The following is a 23,279-nucleotide window of genomic DNA, read 5'->3' as shown; positions in this document are numbered from 1 at the left end:
TTGAGTAGGTTAGTTTTCTTGCCTTCACTTTGTTTTAAATTTTGTTTTAGGATGAAAGTCGCTGAGGACAGCGAGCGGTTCACCTACGTTGAACCTTAAAATCGGGGAGGGGGGTATTGTAACGTAGACATTTTCTTGGATTTTAAATTAATATTTTTGGGTTGAATTCTTTTTCTTCTTTCAACGTTTTTAACAATATCCCAAACTAACTCGATTGATTGCACTTCTTTGCATAATCTGTTGCATTCAGATGCACCGTTTGATGCTTATCTGTTGTCGGGGTTGTCATATGAGTAAAAATAATTAAAACTTGAGATATTTATGTTGTCACTCCAGGAAAACTTTGTATGATTTAGGTATGATTTTTATAGATAGAAAATAATATTGATGTAAAACAAAACATAGAAATTACAGACTGACAAAGTGGCTCTGAAATGAAACATTATTAGATTTAATGATAAAATATATTTCTTAGGCTCAAGAAAGAGTTCTCTAGATAAATCAGTTCAGAATTTTCGAAGGATTTGTGTCTTCAGGGATTGGCACCCTACTTTTGTTTTTGGCCTTTTGTTCTCAACATATGAGAAGGTCATTCGGTGATGACATGCACTTTTGATGTGTGGACCCCTCCGGGGACGCACGCTCGCATGAGCCCTATTTTGTGATAAGACCACACATTCCACATGGTGGTCAAAATGGTGGAAGCAGTTCGAGTCCTTCGGTGTGTTCCACTGAAGTTGACTCCTGCTCGAGGGAAGGGAGCGCTCCGCCAGAAGTCCTAACAGCTTCCAGTGCGGAGCCGGGATGTTTCTAGATGTTTCTAGAAGCTTTTGATGTTTATAGAAGTTTCAAGATGTTTCGAATTTGAAGTTTTAAAATGATGCTGTGGGATCTGTCCCACGTCATCTGCACTGGCCGGCTCCAACCAGGTTAGCAGTCAGCTTCCCGGGGATAGGCGAGGTCACTCCCCGCCGCTCCAGGTCCGGTAGCAGTTTTTGAGGTCGGTCCGATGCATCTTTAATTTTTAAATTGCGTCTGCGCTCGGCTACAAATTTAAAATGTGATTTAGAGCAATAGTTATTTTAATTTAAAGTTTTGAAAGTTCTGGTGCATAAAACTTAGGTATTTCGAAATTTAGTCTTTAGTAATTAATTAATTGGTGTAAACCTTATGACATGAACCTGTGAAGCGACCCAGCTATACCACTGAGCTTTTACACTATAACTTTAGGTTAATAAAGTTTGTTAGATTTAAATTTGTTTAATTGTTTCTCCTCCTAGCTTTCCTACAGCAAGGTTTCCATTTAGTTTATTTTATTTAATTTTATTTTGTTAACATGGCTGTTTTTATTTTTGACAAGCCGGAGCTTTCCATTCATTTATTTTACCCCCTTTCAAAACAGCCGTGTTACATTATCAGCATATTATCTAGGTATTAGCTCGACATGATTATTGATTAGGTACAAAGGGAATCGTTCCAAGACAAGCCGGTACACTTTAAGATAGTGTCACATTATGGTGAATCATTTCGCGGAAAACGTTTTAAATTGCATTTAAACAAGATAAGAGTAATTCTCTCTTGACTTATACTTGAGACAATAACAACGTGTAAACATAATTGCAAAGACGAACCGATGATCAGATGGCCTACCGCGAACCACGTCCGACGTATTGCCTCTCTGTCGCACTTGTAAATTCGTACGCTAGTGTGACAGGGAGGCAACACGTCGAACGTGGTTCGCGGTAGGCCCACAGAACCCCAGTGTAAATTTCATTCGATAACGTGACGAGCGTTCGCGTTTGCGATACCCCAAAATCCCATAAAAAATGAAACTTAACGTACGTCACGCCACGCTATCGAATGAAATATACAGTCACGTCAAAGATATGTTTACACTTTTGCACCTTATGCCTTTGTAATAAGGCGAAAAATGTAAACATGTCTTTGACGTCGACTGTATTAGGGGTAGAGGTACAGTTTTGAGTGTTGCTGATATAATTATGTCTTTCATTTATCTCAGGCGGTTTATGAACAAGTTTATCAGGGTTTCAGTATTTCAGTAATTTATTGCATCATAGGATACCAAGCTGCCGTCTGTTAGAAAATCACCTCGCAACTTATACCGGGTGTGGCCTGTAATATGAGCAAAAAATTTAACTGTAGGCTGTACTCCTCATACTGATCAACATTTGTTCAGCGACTTTTAAAAATAACTTGTGGTTTGATTTTAAATACACTTTAAAGTTTATTCTAAGAAGCAATGTATTGCGAATTTTGTTATGTGTATGGCGTGACAAGCAACGTCAATCACAATGAAATGGCGTGGCGATGGCGTCCATTGAAGATAATATTTATTTTGTATGACAAATAGGTAGTCTAAATAGTTCAAAACTTTAAAAAGTTGTTGAACAAAAGTGTCACCGTTTGAGGAGTGCAATCTATGTTTTAATTATTTGCTCATGTTACAGGCCACACCCGGTATATGTACAAACCGTCTGCCGTAACTAGTAGTACTTATTAATCTTATTATAGTATAGTTCAATGTATGGAACCTTTTACATACCGTTGGTCTTCTCTAGTTGCAGCAGCCGTCTCATTCCGTCGGCAGGGTACACTATCCCCGTCTCCCTCGTGACGGTGAAGGTGGCCAGGTGTTCCAGGGTGTACGCCCCCCCGCCCCCCTGTGAAGCCCCTCCCGCACCCCGTAGCCCTGGAAATGAGGTGACATAGTTTAGTACTAATAAACTTATTATTGATTTGGGTATTTTCAGAGCGTTATTTGATGAAATGGAGTGGACAATGGACTGTTGATGAAGAACTGATAATAATGAAAACTGTTCTTTTTTTTGTCGTAGCTCGTTTTTCTTCTGGCTTACAAAGTCACTAGTTTTTAGGGTTCCGTAGCCAAATGGCAAAAAACGGAACCCTTATAGATTCGTCATGTCTGTCTGTCTGTCTGTCTGTCTGTCTGTCTGTCCGTCCGTATGTCACAGCCACTTTGTTCCGAAACTATAAGCACTATACTGTTGAAACTTGGTAAGTAGATGTATTCTGTGAACCGCATTAAGATTTCCATACAAAAATAGAAAAAAAACAATAAATTTTTAGGGTTCCCCGTACATATAAAACTGAAACTCAAAAATTTTTTTTTCGTCAAACCCATATATACGTGTGGGGTATCTATGGATAAGTCTTCAAAAATAATATTGAGGTTTCTAATATAATTTTCTTCTAAACTAAATAGTTTACGCGAGAGACACTTCCAAAGTGGTAAAATGTGTGTCCCCCCCCCTGTAACTTCTAAAATAAGAGTATGATAAAACTAAAAAAAATATATGATGTACATTACCATGCAAACTTCCACCGAAAATTAGTTTGAACAAGATTTGGTAAGTAGTTTTTTTTTAATACTTCATAAACCGTAAACCGCATTATGTTACTTGCTGTTACGGAACCCTTCATGGGCGAGTCCGACTCGCACTTGGCCGCTTTTTATTAAAGGCTTAAACACACCTGCAAGCTCATCAAACTCGTCGAGCGCGCGCTGCGCCTCCCCCCGCGACCCGCGCGTGCCCGCGCGCGACGCCATCCCTCTCGCTCACTCCTGCCGCCTATGAGCGGGACATCACAGGAACTTCCCCGACTTTCCGCTACCCAATGTTGGCTTAATCTGAAAAGAAAGAAAATCATATGTTAGGCTCTGTTTGAAATTAAGTAATTATAATCGCTGTCAACGGGTAAGTCTCGGTAGCTTAGTTGGTAGAGCGGCGGGCAGGTATCCCGGAATCGCGAGTTCGAGTCTCGCCCAAGGCAGTCAATTTTGCCACTTTTCCTCATTTGTAAGTATACTTAGCTGTTAAACTGAATAAAATGAAAAATCTTTATTTTCAAACAACTATCTTTATCTATATTTAGACGGCTTAAGAACTTTCATGCGATTTTCGTTACATTGGTCGATCGACTGAATTCATTTGTATCTATCTACTCTGTAGCAATGTATAGTTCTTGAACAGTCTAAATGGGGCTTAGATAAAAAGTTACATCAAAGTAAAATAATAATACATTGTACAACGAGGGGGGTAAGTAAATCAAATATTGGAAACGAGGTCTATAAATTCACGACAGTCGCAGGCTGGAGTGAATTAAATATGTACGCGATGTATGTACCCGAGTTTGCAATATCCTCTGAGTTACACACAATATTTTTCATCACACTAGCGAACAAAAAACTGAATTTCAAGCGAAATAATTCTTAAATACGGTGACGTTTCAAATAATCGTCCGCCATTGTCATTTCTATGTATTGGGGCAATTGAACTTGATATAAAAACAGTTTACAATAGCGTATCATGTGTTAGAAACCGATAAGTGATATACGAATAGTTTCTCCAGATAAAACGCATTGTCACATACGTAGAATCAATTAGGTGCCACTTAGACCGGGAGATAGTGACACATTTTACTGGGTCATTTGTACCAGTATGGCGGTTCGTCAGGGGTCTAAGCATGTAATGAAGGAAAGAAAAATGATGGTCATAGCGCTGGTACCGGCGGCCCAATCGCGTGGGCGTTAGTCGAACGTGTCGGATAAAATACGAGTGTCGAACGATTTGTTCCACAAAAATCCTCGTATTATTCGATAGTCCATAAAAAAGAAGTAGACGGTAGCGTAATGCCATACTTCTCCGGTGTGACTTACAGCCCGCCATACTGAGGCGAACACGTTAATTTAAAAACAACAATTCAATCATTTGTGCCAAGCTAATTTTTGCACAGGTGATCATCGTCGAGCAGCCATTCATGGACATCACCATGCCATACTTTTCGGATGGTTCCAAATGGCCGCCATACCGCCGCAAAGGAGTTAATTTTTTTTTTATTGCTAAACGATTTGTACCATCTTGTAATTTTTTATTGATTTAATTGTTGTTTTTAAATTAACGTGTTCGCCTCAGTATGGCGGGCTGTAAGTCACACCGGAGAAGTATGGCATTACGCTACCGTCTACTTCTTTTTTATGGACTATCGAATAATACGAGGATTTTTGTGGAACAAATCGTTCGACACACGTATTTTATCCGACACGTTCGACTAACGCCCACGCGATTGGGCCGCCGGTACCAGCGCTATGACCATCATTTTTTATTTCGTTCATTACGTACTTAGACCCCTGACGAACCGCCATACTGGTACAAATGACCCAGTAAAATGTGTCACTATCTCCCGGTCTAACTTTTTAAGACAAAAAGCAATTCGATGTGCATTTTCTCGCGGTGATTCCACGCACGCGCACCGGTTTCTGCGCTGCGTGGGAAGCACATCCATACTAATTGACCGAGCGTTAGCGAAGGTCTTTTTCAGCTTAGGCCAAAATGCTTTCGTAGGTAGGTACGTCTGGCTGGATACTCGTCTTTACCTACAGGCTACAGGTCGAATTACTCAACAGATTCTCGTCAAATTTTGAATGCAGGTTCAGTATATACGGCCCGATTCGAATTTTGAAATAGACATCTATTAGATATCTTTTAGACGTCACCAAGATACGATAACGATATGTTTAAGATCTAACCTGTCAAATTTGACATTTGCGCGATTCTGGATATACTCTTGAACGATTTCCACAGGATATGACTTAGAGATCCAATTCACATCTGTTCACATCTAATAGATATCTTACTCTATCTAACGTAAAAGTGACATTGGTTGCCCGAATTGCGCTGCAAAAGAGAACTAGTTGATATCAAAACTATAACGTATCTAAGAATGGATCTAGTACGTGTCGTCTCTTGTGAATATCTTGAAGTTCGAATACGGCAGATAGTTAGATATATTTTTTCTGTAATCGATTTTTTTTTAAAGTTAAAATTTTCGGATATTGGCATAAAAGATTTAGAGTTTATGCCACTTAAGACCACTATGAGTTAGCTGTGAGAATGACTCGACGAAGTTAGTATTTATTTTCATTTTTTAAGCTTATCGCGAGGTCTGGCTGGTCCACAGCCCACAGAGCCTCGTCTAGTACTATTTAATAGATGCCCGGTGGTCATAGATATATGAATTGGTCGTATGTATTAGTAAAATACGTAAATGTCCAACCGGCAGATAAGCCAATAAGCCGGGTGTTAACAGATTTCAATGACACGCCGCGCCGTGTCGTATTAACGCGCACCTCTGTAAGTAACCTTTCTTCAAATTCTTCGATGACCAGTCTGGCCTAGTGGGTAGTGACCCTGCCTATAGTTTGTTTTTTTTTTTGCATTAGAAAGAACTTGCAAGAAGGTAAGCGATCTTCACACGTCTTTTAATTGAAAAACGCTTTTTAAAAATCAAAAACGATTACTTACGAAAGCAGAAGAATATAAATGATCGTATTAGATTCATAATTAATACATATTTGCCGTACCTTATTTTTAATGTGTTTTTCAATTAAAAGACACATCAAGATTGTTTACCTTATTTCTAATGCTAAAAAACGAACTATATAAAGCCGATGGTCCCGGGTTCGAATCCCGGTAAGGGCATTTATTTGTGTGATGAATATCGATATTTGTTCCTGAGTCATGGCTGTTTTCTATGTATATAAGTATGTATTTATCTATATACATTATACGTATGTATATCGTCGTCTAGTACCCATAGTACAAGTTTTGCTTAGTTTGGGGCTAGGTCGATTTGTGTAAGATTGCCTCCAAATATTTATAAATACGGTATATTGTTGAGCTCTGAAAAATATTTTTTTATTAACTCCTAAGTAGGTGTAAATGCCCTAAGTGTTTGCTGTTATCATTCATCTCATCAGGTGTAAACTTCGTATGTTCGTAACCAAATCAAATAAAACATAAAACTATAAATCCAAGGTTTACAGCGAGCATACAATGTGCTCATAATCAAAGTTTACTATATGAGCAACATATAGATAAACGTAATACTGTACCTAAAACAAACCCTATTATATAGATGTAAAGGTTCAGTTTTACATGGACTGGCTGTGAGGTGAGACATCGAATGATATCCGACCTTATTATATTGAGATAAGATTTAATTTTGAATGGACTTGGTGTGGTGACACATTGCGAATGCTCTGCATTCCACTGATAAGGCCGGGTATTTGTCATTGCTTACCGAAGTTTGCATATTGCGGGCATCTTTCTCTTCCATCTAATTACGCCCTATAATTGGCGTAAAAGAGAAAGATGTTCACAGTTTACGAACTTCGGTCAGGCGTGTCTCACTCCGCGATTTCGTCGCTTTGCTACAGGTAGCTAAAAGTACATCCGTTCGGCCCCAATTTTGGGGTTTGCCATAAGCCGCGCGTGGCGCTGTCGCCACCTAGCGGCCATATCTGTGCTGATCGTAACAGACGCGTTTTGTTAGAGAGTGAGCCTTCTGTACTTAGTACTATTATTTATTCTGTGCTTCGTTGTTCGTGGTAATAGGCCCTGAGGAACGGTAAGTTACCTGCACCAAAGAAGGCTCGATTCTGCTAGTAAAATAAAATACGTATTTTATGTACATATCTTTACGCAGATTCCATAGAACACATATTCACTGACGCAAATACTATGTACACATTCTTATATGTATTTACATATATAGTTATATGCATCGCAGGCGCAGACGACCTTGCCACAAAACCAAGCCCAATATAACATCACCTCCTAATCTCTAATAACTACAAACAATCAGGGACCTTTCTAAACTGGTTTTGTAGACGTTTGTAATGGAATGTCGCCCGCCTTCACACACACATACACACAAACACACACAAGTACGTCATTAATTAGCATTTTAATGATCAGTTAGTTATTTCATTAGAAATCGGTGTTGGGACGCGTTGATGTCTATACTAAGAGCGCTCCTGAGGGACTCTAACCTAGTATAGAGGCTTATTCTGATTGTAATCATAGATTATGGATATGTTCTCGTTTGAAGAGGCCTAGCTAAGATGAAAATTATTTATAGGAAACTCCCATCGAAACTTTAATAGAAATAGTCATTTGAGTTTTCGTAGCATCTATCACTCCGATACGCGTTTTCTTTTCGTTTGTCGTTTGTCGATGTAGGAATGTCATCTTGGCTAGGCACTCTGTCGTCTCTTTAACAAAGTAGACATTTTGGGTTGGTCGGGGTTAGGCGGAGTATGTCACTTTCTTAGGAGGTCCTTGGGTATGGTCACTGATGCCATCATTTTGCGTGATTTTGCGTTCTAACTTTAATGTAATAAATTGTTGGAAATCTTTTACTATAGTATGTTACTATAGTAAAAGATCTATTTTGGAGTATTTAATCAAGGAGTGTTACTTGTGTCATAATCATAATATACAGTATGGACTGATAAGGGGGCTGTTATCAGAGATTCGTTTGCGTCGATTATCTGCATCGGAATGTTATCGGCAAGTCCGGTACGTGTATGATTCTGGTACAATACACGTCAGAGGTACACATTATACGTATACAAGTATAGATAGGGGTTACAGAGGTACACATATACCGGGTGTGGTCTATAACTCAGGCAAAAATTTCTTTTACATTATATTGTACTGTACTCCTCAAACGATAAAACTTTTCTTTAACAACTTAATTAAAGATTTTAATAACAAATCTTCCGTGAGACACAGACATATTAGATATGTATATTAAAAACGGGCCACTCACGTATTTTAAGTCGAAAAACGCTCGACATGTTTCACTCCGTACCGAGGAGTGCCATCAGGAGCTTGCTTGCTTTTTTACTTACTTACTTTTACTTACTTTTTTTGCTTGCTTACTTTTGCTTTTTTTTTTGCTTGTTTTTCGACTTAAAATACGTGAGTGACCCGTTTTTAATATATTTAACTTTTAAAGATTATGATATGAATCCTTTAGATTTCCTATTTTACATGCAAAATAAATATTGCCTTCAATATACACGCTAATATCATTGTGATATCTGGTTGGTGCTGGCATACCTAAATTCGCAATACCTAACACCTACATTCGTATTAGAATAAACTTTTAAGTTATTTGCAACTTCTTCTGCGTGGAATGGAATGAAGATGATGATTGATGAAAAAACTATCTCCATATCAAATTTCATCTAAATCGGTTCAGCGGTTAAATGCATGAAGAGGTAGTAGACAGAGTAACTTTCGCATTTATAATATTCGGTACCAAGCATCTTACCAAAAGAAAACGTCATACATAACTATGTAGTTAATAATGTACATAGCAGATCAACACCAACCGGTATCCGATTCCGGTTTGACAGAGTGATTAATCATTTTACAAATGCCGATTCCATCATTACTAATTAATATTAATTATTAATTAACTTTCGTTAGCGTTGGCAGAATGTTACCGTCACAACCACGAGTCGCGGTCGCAAGTCATATAAGATTTTGGACTAATTGCTAAAAGAAGAGACACTTCCCACATAGATTTTCGTACATAGACCCACCTGTTGCTATCTCTATTGCACGCGTATTGCCGTCAACCTCGCACAGTGACATTAACAACTAGGCGGGACAGCAATAATAACCTATGCGCGTGCAATAGAAATAGCAACAGGCGGGTAAATTTACGAAAATACATAGATTTTCTCTTCTTAACCTCCTTAGACCCAGAAGCAATTGTTTTGTTTTTGAAATTGGAACCCTTAGTTACACAATAAAAGTTCAAAGTAGATTTTGGGATATGTACAAAAAATTGTACGCAGGGACTTAGGAGGTTAAGGGATATACTTTTACAAAGATGTATCCGTCAGAAGTGTCTGGCTTGCAATGAAAACCGGTCAATTTATGGTGGATAATGTGGATATTAGCCAATATAAGGCCTTATGTGGTGGGTCTAAAAAATCTGTCCATACACATGTGTGGGTAATGCAGGTAACACAACTAACAGATGTGTATAGTCTACTAGACAGATCATAAACATATATATAATTAATCGTACGTACAAGTAACTAGTATTGACTCGTAAGTAGAAGGTTTTATGACTTATGCCTATAATTAATTACCTACATAAGCTCATTAAAACTGCAATAACTAATAACAATGCTCCTTAGAAACCCACGTGCGTTGATTCATCGCTACCTGAAGGCAATTCAACTTCCATGCATTTGGCATTTGGTTCTGTAGGTACGTATCTGCACCGGCGTATTATGTATGGTTTTATCCATCTTTATCCACGTGATAAAACCACTGTCACTTTTTAACACCGTGGGTTAGAAAGTGACGGACACCATTTTATCACGCTGTCACGAAGACAAGAATGACCATCATATCCGTACAGGGGCAAAGAAAGTTGTAGAGCTACATTCAGATTATTCGATTCATAAAAATTTGACACCCATTCCAATTATTACCAATCAACGCTCGCGCTCGTAATATCAATATCGAAACCTTGACAGATTTTAAAAACAGAATACCGCTCCTTAGCTAGTCTACTCAGAAAGAAAAGAAAAATTGATTTTCTACCTTCCGGCCGGAAAGTGTCAACTTTCAGCTCGCTGTCATCCGACATCCGTTATCGGATCGGACAATATGAACGCTCTTACACTTGCTATATTTTATGGTATTCTTTACTTTCCAACATATTATTAATTCACGAACCTTCTAATTAATTTCACGGCTCATGAATTAATTTGTTATGTTATACGTTTCGAGCCCTAGGTACCTACTTGGTTCTACTGAATGTGTAGTTTTTACACTCGCGTAACTCGCTTGACCTTGGCGTGGCGGTCACAGGGTTAAAAGGATCGAAGCCTGCGTGGGCGCAGAGGGTCTACCGCGGACCACGTTCGACGTGCTGCCTCCCTGTCACACTTACGTACAAATTTACAAGTGGAACAGAGAGGCAAAACGTCGAATGTGCTTCGCGGTAGGCCCTCAGGAGCGGCATCTATTCGGACTTTAAAAATCGCAACTTTATTAGTGGTTCAAATATTATGTTACATTATTTTATTCTTTATTCTACATCCCGATTACGAAACTAGCTAGTGTCGTGCTTGACGTCACTCTTGCGCAACCCTCCCCCCGCACCCCACCACGCATCGCTGCATTCTTATCGGAGTTATGATTGCATCTGATGCATCCATGCATGTATGTATGTGTGTGCTAATGTAATGTGTGGCAATAGCAACGTTTTCTTCCGAATAGCAACAGATTTGTATCCCCCCGACGCAAAAGAGAGGTGTTATGTTACTTATGTTTGACGTCAAATGTGTCTGTGGCATCGTAACTCCCCAACGGATGGGCCGATTTCGATGCGGTTTTTAGTGTTCCGTACAAAACTTTGTTTACGGAACACTTATTTTAACGTGAAAGCGAGTTTCATGCTTGGTTCTTACTCGTAGCTACGTTTTATAAAAATCGATCTAGCAGTTTGAAAAGTATCAGCTCTTTTCCAAAATGATGTACGAGTATAAGCCATTTATGGAATAAAATTGATTTTGTTGGCATATAGCGTAAACCCCCTACGCATAAGCATTTTAATTGAAGTCATCATCCCATTTTGTTTGAATGTCTATGGTTCATGATCATGAATAAATTCAGATGTCTATGGGCTCTGATTACTGTCTGTATATAGTTTATGACAGGCATAATTTCTGAATTGCAGAGATTAAGATCAATTTTGGGCACCGAAAAGAGAAGTTATGTTATGAGTCACATAAGAGAGATTCTTTCAATTATGTATGTGTATGTGTGTGTGAAGCTATATTTATATGAACCTTTTATGTATAGAGTAAGAGGAAGAAGTGCCTTGTGGAATAATTGGTAAGCTGGTAAGCAATTAGGACATTAAGTGCATGTGATATCATTATTCCGAAGAGGTAACAACTGGAAACGATGCCTTTCCAGTTGACCCCAGCCCAGTGCCCTGTATATCAAAAGCTTGTAGCTTGTCATACAAGTGGAAGTCCCTTTGTCTTTTGGTATTACACATACAGGTATAAGGTATAAACAATATGGCGATGAGTGCACCGACATATATTGTTGTTGTGACCGAACGCCGCGCCGTCTCAATAACAAGTCTTATAGCAGGTGGGACTTTTTGTTTTATTTGTGACGTTCCACGGAAAAAGGTACCTTATGAGGGTTTCTAGTTTCGGAGATAGGTATGAAATGTTTTGTAAAGAGGTGAAAAAATGCTCAATTTTTTTTTATTGTGTGATCTCAAACCTTAATGCGTAAAGTTTGTTTACCTGTTTTTATTTTTGTTATAAGTTAGTTATAAGCCTAGTAACGTCGTCTCAGAGTTTAGTAAAAAGGTACCTTATGGAAAAAAGGTTGAAAATTTCCAAAAAAACTAGTCAATACGGGAAAAGAAGTTTGGTAGAGAACTGTATTAGCATTCTGCAAAACTAATTTGTTAATTTCAGTTCTGGTTGGGGCGCCTAGCAAATATTATAACCGTACATCGACCGACATTATAAATCCAAGTAGCCTGCTATTATACTAAAGTTACTCTCGTCAAGTCTTTCTTAACTAGAATAATCTTCATTTGGTTTGGTCGCATGCAATAAATCAGCCATTGGTTTGCTGAAAAATGCCAATACCCGACGCATTACCTTATGGAATATCTAAGGTCATTGAACCTCAATGCCGCTTGTCTTCAATGGCAACCAAAATATATTATTGATAAGAAATAGACGATTTATAACATCTTTACCCCAAAATATTATTAGTTTATCCTAACTGTTCCATCATCATCATGCCTCATCATGTAGCTTAACCACAAGGTACCTTTTCATTACATACAAATTATTGGTCTTTTTTAAGATTATTATGACGAAGAACCAATTAAATTTGTGGCAGTTTAATGTAAATTAATATTTTCTATTCATAAAAGATAAAAGCTTCAATGGGATTGATGTTTTGTAGTGATGTATTATTAGATTTATTTCCATAAGGTACCTTTTCGTAAATGTATGGAGCAAATACTGTTATTGTTATGTAAGTTTAAAGTGGCATAAGGGGTTAAATATAGTATTTAGTTGGGGTTTTAGGATTTATTTCATTTGAATGACAGAATTTCTTTCATATGTGCTCAGAAAAATTGATTGTGTGTTACATTAAAAGTTAAAATATTCAATTTTCTGATTTTATATGAAAAAGTCAGAAAATACATTTTCACCTCTAAATCGGTATTGTTTTTTGCTTAAACTGTCTCTCAGTGTCGTTTTCTAATAGATAAAATTTAAATCTTGAGAGCTCATTGCAATCAATCGTGAAAATGAAATAAAACTTTATTTTCAAGAGACTGGTTAGTATACACATAAATCAGTCGATGTCAAAGGTTTCTATTTGCATTACAGAACAAGTCGCAACATTTTTTTAATCTCAGATATATAAGGTATTATTATTTGTAGTCAACTATGTAACTTACTTCAGGAACATAGTTTTTTAGGCGGCTAAACTTAAAACTTCTCTATCGTAAAGTTGCTCATTTCACAACATTATTTTCAAAAAATCATATCTCTGTAACTACGCAACTTAGGAGGTTGATCTTTTGTGTTATCGATAGCTTATTTATTGTAGATTACTGGGGTATGCATAACTCCATACCCGCCATAAGGTACCTTTGACCGTGGGACGTCACATTTATTCTGGGGGACAAAAGGGTGGACATTAACGGAAATTGGCCAGTAACTCAAGTATTTCCTATATATTGTGCCCTAACTTCTTGAATTACCGAGTTCCTCACTTACATTAGCAGTCAAACTGTGAACCACAAGCTAACTGTCGACCGCTATTCGTAAGCTTCCTGTCATCTTCCGGTACGCCTTGGTCACGTCTAGTAATTGACAGACTGGTGTCTTTCCAACATTTGATGTTGTCATCATCATCAATACTTGCTTCTATCGGTGGAATAATCTTTATTCTCCAGTCTCTTGACTTGTGACAGAAGTTTTTTTTTTGCACTTCTCGTACGTGTTGGCTTCATGTTTTGCCTGTACTAAGTACTCCAAAATGTTGAAGCCGTCGTGTCGTATCACTTGTATCAGGTGCCCTAGATCTCGCCTCTCCGATGTTGCATTGTAACAGACATCTTTCTGACTTACCCTGCTCAAACCCTCTGCACAGAACCAGAAAATGGGGTAACATATTGGTCAGAAAACTGACCTTTTTGTATCTGGGATATAAAACTGCTAAGCAGGCAAACGGTAAGTCAACAGTGGATAACTGTCAACCGCAAGTCGTAAGCTTCCGTCCGGTACACCTTGCTGAGTTGCTGGCCTCTATTGATTGACAAATACCGGGTGTGGCCTGTAACACGAGCAAATAATTAAAACATAGATTGTACTCCTCAAAAGGTGACACTTTTGATCAGCAACTTTTAAAAATTATGAAGTATTTAGACTCCTTATTTTTCATACATAATAAATATTATCTTCAATGGAAGCCATCGCCACGCCATATCATTGTGATTGACGTTGCTTGTCACGACTTAAACATAACAAAATTCGCAATACATTGCGTCTTAGAATAAACTTTAAAGTGCATTAAAAATCAAACCTCAAGTTATTTTTAAAAGTTGCTGAAGAAATGTTGATCAGTATGAGGAGTACAGCCTACAGTTTAATTTTTTGCTCATATTACAGGCCACACCCGGTATATTATTTATGGATGTGGATGGTATGTATCAATGTATCTATAACATACTATCAGAATGGTATGTCATGTGTATTTAGTAGGTACCTCAGGTACCTGCAACACACGCCTTATTCAGCTTACAGACTATAGTAACTATAGTTACTGCGCTAAATTGTGCGTCCCGTAATATTAATTTTAATTTGATGCTGGTATGTTTCAAAGTGAAGACCAATGATTATTAAGGCCAACCTAATATTCAGTTACTTCTTTAAGATTCTTTGCCCAATTATTTCTAGCAGATCACACATTTCTTATAAGTTGCTAAGCACAGTTCACAGCACAGGTAATGTTTTCCCATGTGGAAGTGGGGGGGAGGCGTGCGCCCGCGCCGCGCCGCGCATGCTGATGAACTGACAACATTGACCGTTGGTACACCTTAATGTTGTAGCAATAAGGGCTATGATCTATCAGCGTGGATGGAACAAGGCTTCCGGGCTCCCGATGTACTGTGGTACTGTGGAATGTAACCACTGACTCAACTGTTGTTTTCATTCAAAATATTCTATCGGTCGGGTAGACATACACCTGTGCAATGAAGAGTTCTTTTTGGTATCTCATGCCTGAAAACATCACGTTTTGTGTCTTGAGTTAGCGAACCGTAACAACAAAGATCACACATGTACTGGTTTGTTTCAGGTGATGGCTTGTTAAGAGTCTCATTTGTGTTGGATTCTTATCGTCAACCTCATGTATTCACAGTTAACCTGTTACCTGGCCATGTAAACCTTATCACAATATAATTAAGGGCACTTCTGCATTGTGTCCCTAGCTTTGCTTATTAGACATGTTGACATCCGGGGGTCAGGTGTGCAGGTCGCATCCTACAGCCGTGCGAAGTGTAACGTTCCATTCATTACACTACCTGCGACCCGGGGCAACGACCCCCGCATCTCAGGTATGCGGGCAACCGGCCACTTCTCCGCTTCGAACAAACTACAGAGATCGAAGCCTGAAAAACACATAGGGAAGCCACTTACATGGTTGGTAAGATGTAGGTTCCAAAAGGCTTGCCACGAATCACTGTCACTGTCAAATATACACTCGCGGGCTGCGTGCGACGACGCGGGGACTGGACTGAGCCGCGCCCGCGGCCGCGGCCCGCGCGCCGGAGCCCCGCGCCCGCCAGTCGCCCCCAGCGCGCGCGCCAGCCTGCACGCGAACATGGCCGCCAACGGCTCGGCACACCCGGAGCCCCGGCTCTGCCACGTGCGGAAAGTCCCCGATTTCGACGGCTACGGATTCAACTTGCACGCGGAAAAAGGAAAACCCGGGCAGTACATCGGCAAGGTCGACGAAGGATCGCCGGCGGAGACGGCGGGCTTGAAGCGCGGCGACAGGATCCTTGAAGTTAATGGAAACAGCATCGCCGGCGAGAGCCACAAGCAGGTCGTCCAGCGCATCAAGGAGCGCCCCGACGACGCCGAGCTCCTGGTGGCCGCCCCGGCTCCAGGGGACTCGCTGCCAGACCTGGACGCGCCGCCGACGACCCCCGCGGCCAAGACCCCCTCCCCCACCCCGGCGGACAGCGCGCCCGCGCCCCTCAACCTGCACATGACAGCCGCGGAGATGCGCGCCCACCTCGCCAACAAAAAAAAGTTCGACCCTAAAAAAGTGCCAATGGATTTAAAGGACAAATTCGACCTCGTGAAAAAGCTGTGAGCGCATAATGGTGTCATCGCCGCGCGACGTTGCCAGCTCGCCCCCACAAATTGCCATGGTCATGATAAGGTTGCATGTACATACATAGCCTCTAGTATAATTCCTGTAAAGTGCCGGTGCAACATTTTGTTGCACTTATTTTATATGATGCGGTGCATTGATTGGATTTTGACTTGATTACCTAAATGTGTAGTTAATATAATTTATTTAAGTGCAATTTATTGTTGAATAAATATAACAGTTGTGAAGTATGTGGAGGTTTTTTATATTGGGTAAAGTGAAAGCGGCGGATTCGTCTGTTTGTCGGTATCGGTGTTGGAATAGTCGGAATGTTGCGATAACGTGAATTAATCAAACAGGTAGATAATGGGCGGTCACTGATTGCACGCTATGTTGCGCAAGAGACCCGATTTGACCCGAGCCTCCAAGGGGCCTGTTCGTCACAAACAGGTAAAATGCCTTGACATCGCCCGCATCCCTAAATCTAATATCGACCCACCAAAAAAACTTTAAAAACTCTGGTCGTAACGAATGGGTGACGTCAGGCATGTTACCCTCTGATAAGAATTTAATTTCAATATTAATCGATCGCGCTTATAAATCTTATAATACTGAAGTGCTGGCGCACCATGACATGTTGATTTGATATATGTATCAGATGAAATCTTTTCACTCCACAAGCCCAAACCGATAAACCCTGTAACTAAGTTTGTTTGGAGAAAAGACGTTTAGCGTTCGCTAAATTAATCCGCAAACTGGTACATATATTTTTTATAATGTTCAAAGTTTCTGAATACGCCCCTCTGACATTCGATTATAAAATTCAATTCAAGCACCTAAACCGATAAACTCTAGGCATAAAATATTTGGGATTTAATTTTTTGTTCAAGGTTAATAGGTATAAGACTTCTTGGTTGTGTGATCCTTAAGAGTAGCACTACATTTTTATTTGTCAGTTTTAAGGTTGATAGGGACCTATCAAATATCCTTTTTGTATTTTTCCTAGATGTACATATTATACATGTATACCGTCTAACCAGGTCTAAACATTGATTTGATATCCCACATACTAAACTCTAACCGATCTATCATTTTACAGGCAGACTCAAAAATACGTTGACATTTTTTTTTGTATACAGTATGTGTCTGACCATGGGGCTTTAATTCCAGGGCTTGATTTTACTCGCTAAACTGAGCTACTTTTATTATGGGACCAACCCTAAAATGGGGGAATTTTTTTTGGCTTTTCCATAGAAACCGTCGACACTGATCAGCCAAAATGTATGAAAAAGTAAAAAAAAATTTCGGGATTCGGGATTGGTGCCATAATAAAAGTAGCTCAGTTTAGCGAGTAGAATCGAGCCCTGGATTTAAAGCCCCATGGTCAGTAACACCCTGTATACAGTTGCATATTGTTGATAATTAACTACTTTTTGTAAAAAACGTGTAAGTGAGAAAAATCTATCTAAAAAATATTTGTCAACCGTTTTTTGCACAGCCCGTCACCCGCCGTTGTACAAAACTGGTATAAAAACAGGAGGATCAGGTAGTATTTTACCAAACCGGACTGTAATTTTAGTACCTGGGATATAAAAACTTAGTTTAAAGCAAAGTGACCGATAGCCAATACAATTGAGTACAATAATGACTATAGTCGTGCGTCCTTGCGGCTTTCCGCCGAGCGAGTCGAGTGACAATAGCGACAATAGCAAGCCGATCGGCCCTTCATTTGTCTTCTTATCCGTACAAAACTGGAAATTATACTCTACTCACAGTACTCTATACTCACAAATACGAGTATAAGTACAGTGTGGAAAGATAAGTCGGGCCCTGGAGGGAAACTACCTTAAATCCGTAAGCTGGCTCATTTTACTTAAAGGAGACATTCCTTTATTTAAAAAAAACTGAATTCAAAAAATTTCTAAAACTTGCCTCGCCCGGGACTCGAACCGACTAAAAATTCCAAAAAATAAACACTCGCATTTTTATTCTACTAGTTGATACAGTTAATGTTAATGATATAATTTCTCCAAGAAACATTAGGTCTTGGACTCGTCTGTCGTACAAAATATCCATAAAATGTAATTAAATATTATAATAAATAATAAAAGTACTCAAGATTTTTTAGACAAGCCAAAATTGAAGATAAAAGAAAGATCTTTAAATGCAGTTTTGTTTCTTTTTAAAAATAAAGGAATGTCTCCTTTAAGTAAAATGAGCCAGCTTAAGGATTTCAGGTAGTTTCCCTCCAGGGCCCGACTTATCTTTCCACACTGTATGTCCCATAGCTCTTATGTCAGCGAATTAAGAACTATTTTTGAGTAAGTTGTATGCACCCATTGTTTTTACATTTGACTGTACGCTTCGATAATAACCTTATCAATGCCTACACAATCGACCCATTTATGGACTTTTCCTTGTGGATATACCTAATTAACAACATGTTTCGCAATACATCATTACAAACAAGACACTAATGTGGCTAGTAATAAACGACCTAAACTTAATTGTGAGTCAATTTCGAATAGTAAATCCTAGACTCAATCGGAAGTCCATTTTCTGGAACACAAGACATCAACGGGATCGCCAACTTGAAACAGGGAAGGGTGACTTACATAGGCTCACCGTGCACCGCCATTGATGTAAGAAAGTGAGGAAATGGCACTATAAACCTCATATTTACGTAGGAATTTGATGTAAGTATATGGTTGCATAACTCGTAGAAAGATGTGTCTATTAAACGTATAAAATTTATGTTTAATAATTTTTGGAATTTCGAATTGTTTTATTGATTGTGGTAATTAATTAAAGATTTTTTTTTGTGTGTGGTCCACCATAGCAATGTAACAGATAGTCACATCACATAACACTAACCTTAAAACAATATCCTAAAGTATTGATTAGCGATGAGTATTATGAGTAATCTTTACCTGCATGATATAAGCTAACATTAGACAGAGATGAGATGAAGCGTCGCGTCGGCGCGGAGGCTGCGCGGGCGCGGCGACCTTGACACGCGGCCGAGGGGAGTGGGTATAGTAGAGGGGAGGGGGGTTAGGCGCGCCCTGTGAGTCAATTCAATACTATGGTTTTTGCTAGGTTTTAGCTGTGCTGTAGATAATATTGGTAGCTATTTTACGGCGGGGAGATGGATCTTCTTCCATGCGTTATCCCGGCATGTTGCCACGTCTCTTGGGAGTCTGGGGTACGCTTGACAACTAATACCATGATTTGAAGTAGGCACTAGTTTTTACGAAAGCGACTGCCATCTGACCTTCCAACCAAGAGGGGAAACTATTAAAAATTCTGAAATCTGAATAAATATCACGGCATATCAGTGTAGGCATGTAGACAGGGTCATTTTTGGACCGTTAGCCATATTGTGCGAGGTGATTAGGCAGGCCATACTGAACAACTTTTTCTATGGCACCCATTCCCATAGAAAACGTCGACATCCACTCAACCAAAATGCATGAAACGGCCAATTTTTTTGTGATTTCTGAGTTGGTCCCATAGAAAAAGTTGTCCAGTATGGCCTAATAATCACCTCGCACAATATGGCTAACGGTCCAAAATTGACCCTGTATGTACTTACCTATTTCTGTGGACATTCCGATCGTTCCGCGAACGCACGTCACATCGCTTAGTGCACGTGTGTGTCGTGTGTCACGTATAGTGTATGTGTAGGTAGTAGGATGTCTACTCAAAACAGATTTCGCACTCGCTAAACTCGTTTACAAGGTTTTTTTTCTAATATAATTTAATGTACACGGTTTTGCCAATGACGGCTTTTATTAGCAGGCTCCACTTTGATCAGGGCCATCAGGGGGCTTAGCTAAGATGACAACCGTTTGCAGAAAATGAAACGAAAGGCTTTTGTGCCTCTATCATTTTTTTACCATACTCTCCATATTAGCGCTATAGAAAGAGAGACTAGGCCCCTAGTTTATAATAATATTGCCAAATTACACAATACGCATAAACATGAAAAAGTCGCCTGCGAATTTCGCCGCAATGCGGCATTTTCGGCGCGATTCGGGAAATGAATTAGAGATTAACTATATACGATCTAGTAAAGATAATATTTCATATCTGTGGTCGGTATCTTTAGGTATTTAAATAAAAGTAAACAAAATCTACCCTCAAATAGCTCCTTAAGTTGAGGGTAGTTGAAAACATTACATGATCAAATAATGTACGTTAAAGCCAGGTCGTTCAATGACAGGATCCAGGCGGTTTTGTATTTGGTTGGATAAGCAAAAAATGTTGTAACTACCCGAAAATGTACAATTTATTTGTTTACTTTTATTTAAATACCTAAAGATAAGAGTATAGTGAATCTCTAATTCATTTCCCGAATCAATCGATCATCGATCGCCTTTCATCGATCGATTAAATTCGTTGCACCTTAAGATATTATATCGAAATTATCGAATTTCGCATGCTGTGTGTTGTCAAAGTGTATGGAGCCCACCCACCGCAAATTGCAAGGATTTTGTATTAAGTTTCGGTTGCTAGAGTGGGTGAGTTATGGAAAGAATACTCAATTACTCATACATAGCTTTAAATCCGCCTTTAGAAAAATGTTATTATACTTATTAGATACTATGTATTAAAATACTGATGTAATTTTTATTCTATTGGCAGGTCTTACAGTTTTCTTTTGTAATAAGGATTAAATAAACAGTCGCATACAAACAATTTAGCGACTAGATACTGTAGATAGGCAGTTTATCTTTGTCCCCAATCGTAGTGAACTATCATTATCAAGCGTGCTATCGTAACAATGGTAGAGCAATAATACAATAACGTATCGGAAATTATTGTTTCACTCGACATACAAGAAGGTAGCACTAAAAGTTTTTAGAATATCAAAAATTAAATACAGGTCATTTACTAAATAAAAAGTGACCAAGCCCTCGCCAGTTGAAATTTTCACAGATGATGACTGTAAATACATCATCTGTTGCCGCTATAACAACAAATATGTACCTACTAAACCCTCGGTGGGCGTGTCCGACTCGCACTTGTCCGGTTTTTTTTAAAGCCGATTACTACCAATCGAAGTTCTAGGGCGAACATACCGAGAGAAATAGTGTATTTATTCCGGTTGTTTTTAGATCCGTGTCGGCGAGAGTGCGGGTGCCCCTGCGCATACTGAGCGCGCGCGTGCGCCGCATGCTTTCCACATCCACATAGGGTTGTCAATCCTGATCCGGGTCGGATCCGGAACCGCAGATCTTCCCATACATTTTATATCCGTCGTGCAAGCCCCACAGTCAGCTCCGCTATACTATACTAGATACTTCATGTACGATTGTACGCTCCCTATAGGCACAGAATAAATAATAGTACTAGGTACAGAAGACTCAGGGTCTCCCCTGATATACGAAAAAGTCGTCGTTCGGCTCGGCTCGCATCGGCCGGCGCCTGCCGACGCGTCGACGGCTTTTTCGCTCTTATTGCGTGGACATAAAGCTTTTTCCTATCGGCTTTTGCCGAATGCGCGTCGATATATCAGGGGAGACCCTCACTCTCTAACAAAACGCGTCTGTTACGATCAGGACAGATATGGCCGCTAGGTGGCGACAGCGCCACGCGCGGCTTATGGCAAACCCCATTGGGGTCGAACGGATGTACTTTTAGCTACGTGTAGCAAAGCGACGAAATCGCGGAGTGAGACACGCCTGGCTATAGGGAATACCTATATGTAAGAAGAAGATACTTTTAACGCGTTGTCTGATCAGCTACTTTTGTTGATAACTGTAATTATACGCTCAAATTACATTAGGTACTAATAGCTCACGGACAAACTACTGCAATGGTTGTATAAAAGATGCAAGTAATGATAGTGGGATGAATAGGTGACGGCCGTTTGAGCATGAATGCGCAAGCGCCGGTCCCACGATAACACTGTTTTGCTGCTGTTTGTGTTCGCTCAATAGGTAATATTTCAGAGTCAACATACGAAATGTACCTACTACCTACTCTGCCCTACGTCTGCTCAATGGGTAAAGACACCGGTGTGAAGTTAGCAGCCAAAGTTAGCAGCCGCCGATAACCCAACCAAATTAAGAAGTCAAAATTTTTAATGTAAAAAATGTCATAGAAAACCACTAAAAGAGCACCTGATACATGTAATTACAAAGTAAACAGACCGAACAAGACTACAAGTGATGAAAAACTAAAATATGTACATTTTCGTCACAGAACTCATGCTGTCTGTCATATCGCCTAATAAAACGGCAAGCTAGCTCTAGAGGTTTTTAAAACCGGTTCCATGCAGCATGCAGCAAAAGCTGCTGGGATCTATAAGTGATACTCGACCATAAACTTGGAGAAAAGGGGAGACCAAGGCAAACTGAACCCAAAATATTCTAAATAGTTGCAGTATTCAAAGATTTTTACCATGAAGGACGGCAAGCAAGGGATTTTCGACCTATGTGACAGATAGCTACTGTCATAACCTACAAACGATTGTGCGTCGCAAGTTGATAAGACTAGTAAATTAACAGAAAATTATAAAATTAAGATTTTCTTACTTAAGTGGCTGATGAGAGCTACAAGTGCTGAAACGGCCAGCAAGAGATTTTTGAAACATGAACTATACAGCTAGATAATCACGCTAAAGAACTGCTGAGAGCTTTAAGTGATACTCGACCGTAAACATTGTGAAAAGGGGGTACCAAAGCGAAATGTACCCAAAATATTCTAAAAAGTTGCAGTTTTCAAAGATTTGTAGCATGAAGGACGGCAGGCAAGGGATTTTCGACCTATGTGACAGATAGCTAATGTCATAACCTACAAAAGAATTTACACCGCAAGTTGATACTCGATCGATAAGACTAGTCAATTAACAGAAAATTATAAAATTAATATTTTCTTACTTAAGTGGCTGATGAGAGCTACAAGTGCTGAAACGGCCAGCAAGAGATTTTTGAAACCTGAACTATACAGCTAGATAATCATGCTAAAGAACTGCTGAGA

At 39.4% G+C, this 23,279-nt stretch overlaps 2 protein-coding genes across 5 annotated transcripts in view; one reads left to right on the top strand and one right to left on the bottom strand.

The window, feature by feature from the left end:
* Positions 1-3,655, bottom strand: part of LOC134675412 (epidermal growth factor receptor kinase substrate 8-like protein 1) — a 35,870-nt gene extending 32,215 nt beyond the window's left edge. For all 4 annotated transcript variants that reach the window (XM_063533642.1, XM_063533643.1, XM_063533645.1 and 1 more), the window contains exons 1-2: positions 3,514-3,655; positions 2,564-2,710 (exon numbers count right to left, since the gene is read on the bottom strand). In XM_063533642.1, the coding sequence (XP_063389712.1) occupies positions 2,564-2,710; positions 3,514-3,589 (223 nt within the window). In that variant the 5' untranslated portion in view covers positions 3,590-3,655. The remainder of the gene's footprint in view (positions 1-2,563; positions 2,711-3,513) is intronic.
* A 12,089-nt stretch (positions 3,656-15,744) lies between these two features.
* LOC134675449 (Na(+)/H(+) exchange regulatory cofactor NHE-RF1) lies at positions 15,745-16,543 on the top strand. The gene has a single exon (XM_063533718.1). It carries the CDS (start codon positions 15,795-15,797, stop codon positions 16,290-16,292), a length of 498 nt encoding a protein of 165 aa, XP_063389788.1. The 5' UTR covers positions 15,745-15,794; the 3' UTR covers positions 16,293-16,543.
* The last annotated feature ends 6,736 nt before the right edge of the window (positions 16,544-23,279 follow it).

This window comes from Cydia fagiglandana, chromosome 22 (assembly GCF_963556715.1).
Source record: "Cydia fagiglandana chromosome 22, ilCydFagi1.1, whole genome shotgun sequence".
Taxonomy (NCBI): Eukaryota; Metazoa; Arthropoda; class Insecta; order Lepidoptera; family Tortricidae; genus Cydia; species Cydia fagiglandana.
This window is presented reverse-complemented; position numbering and strand designations above follow the sequence as displayed.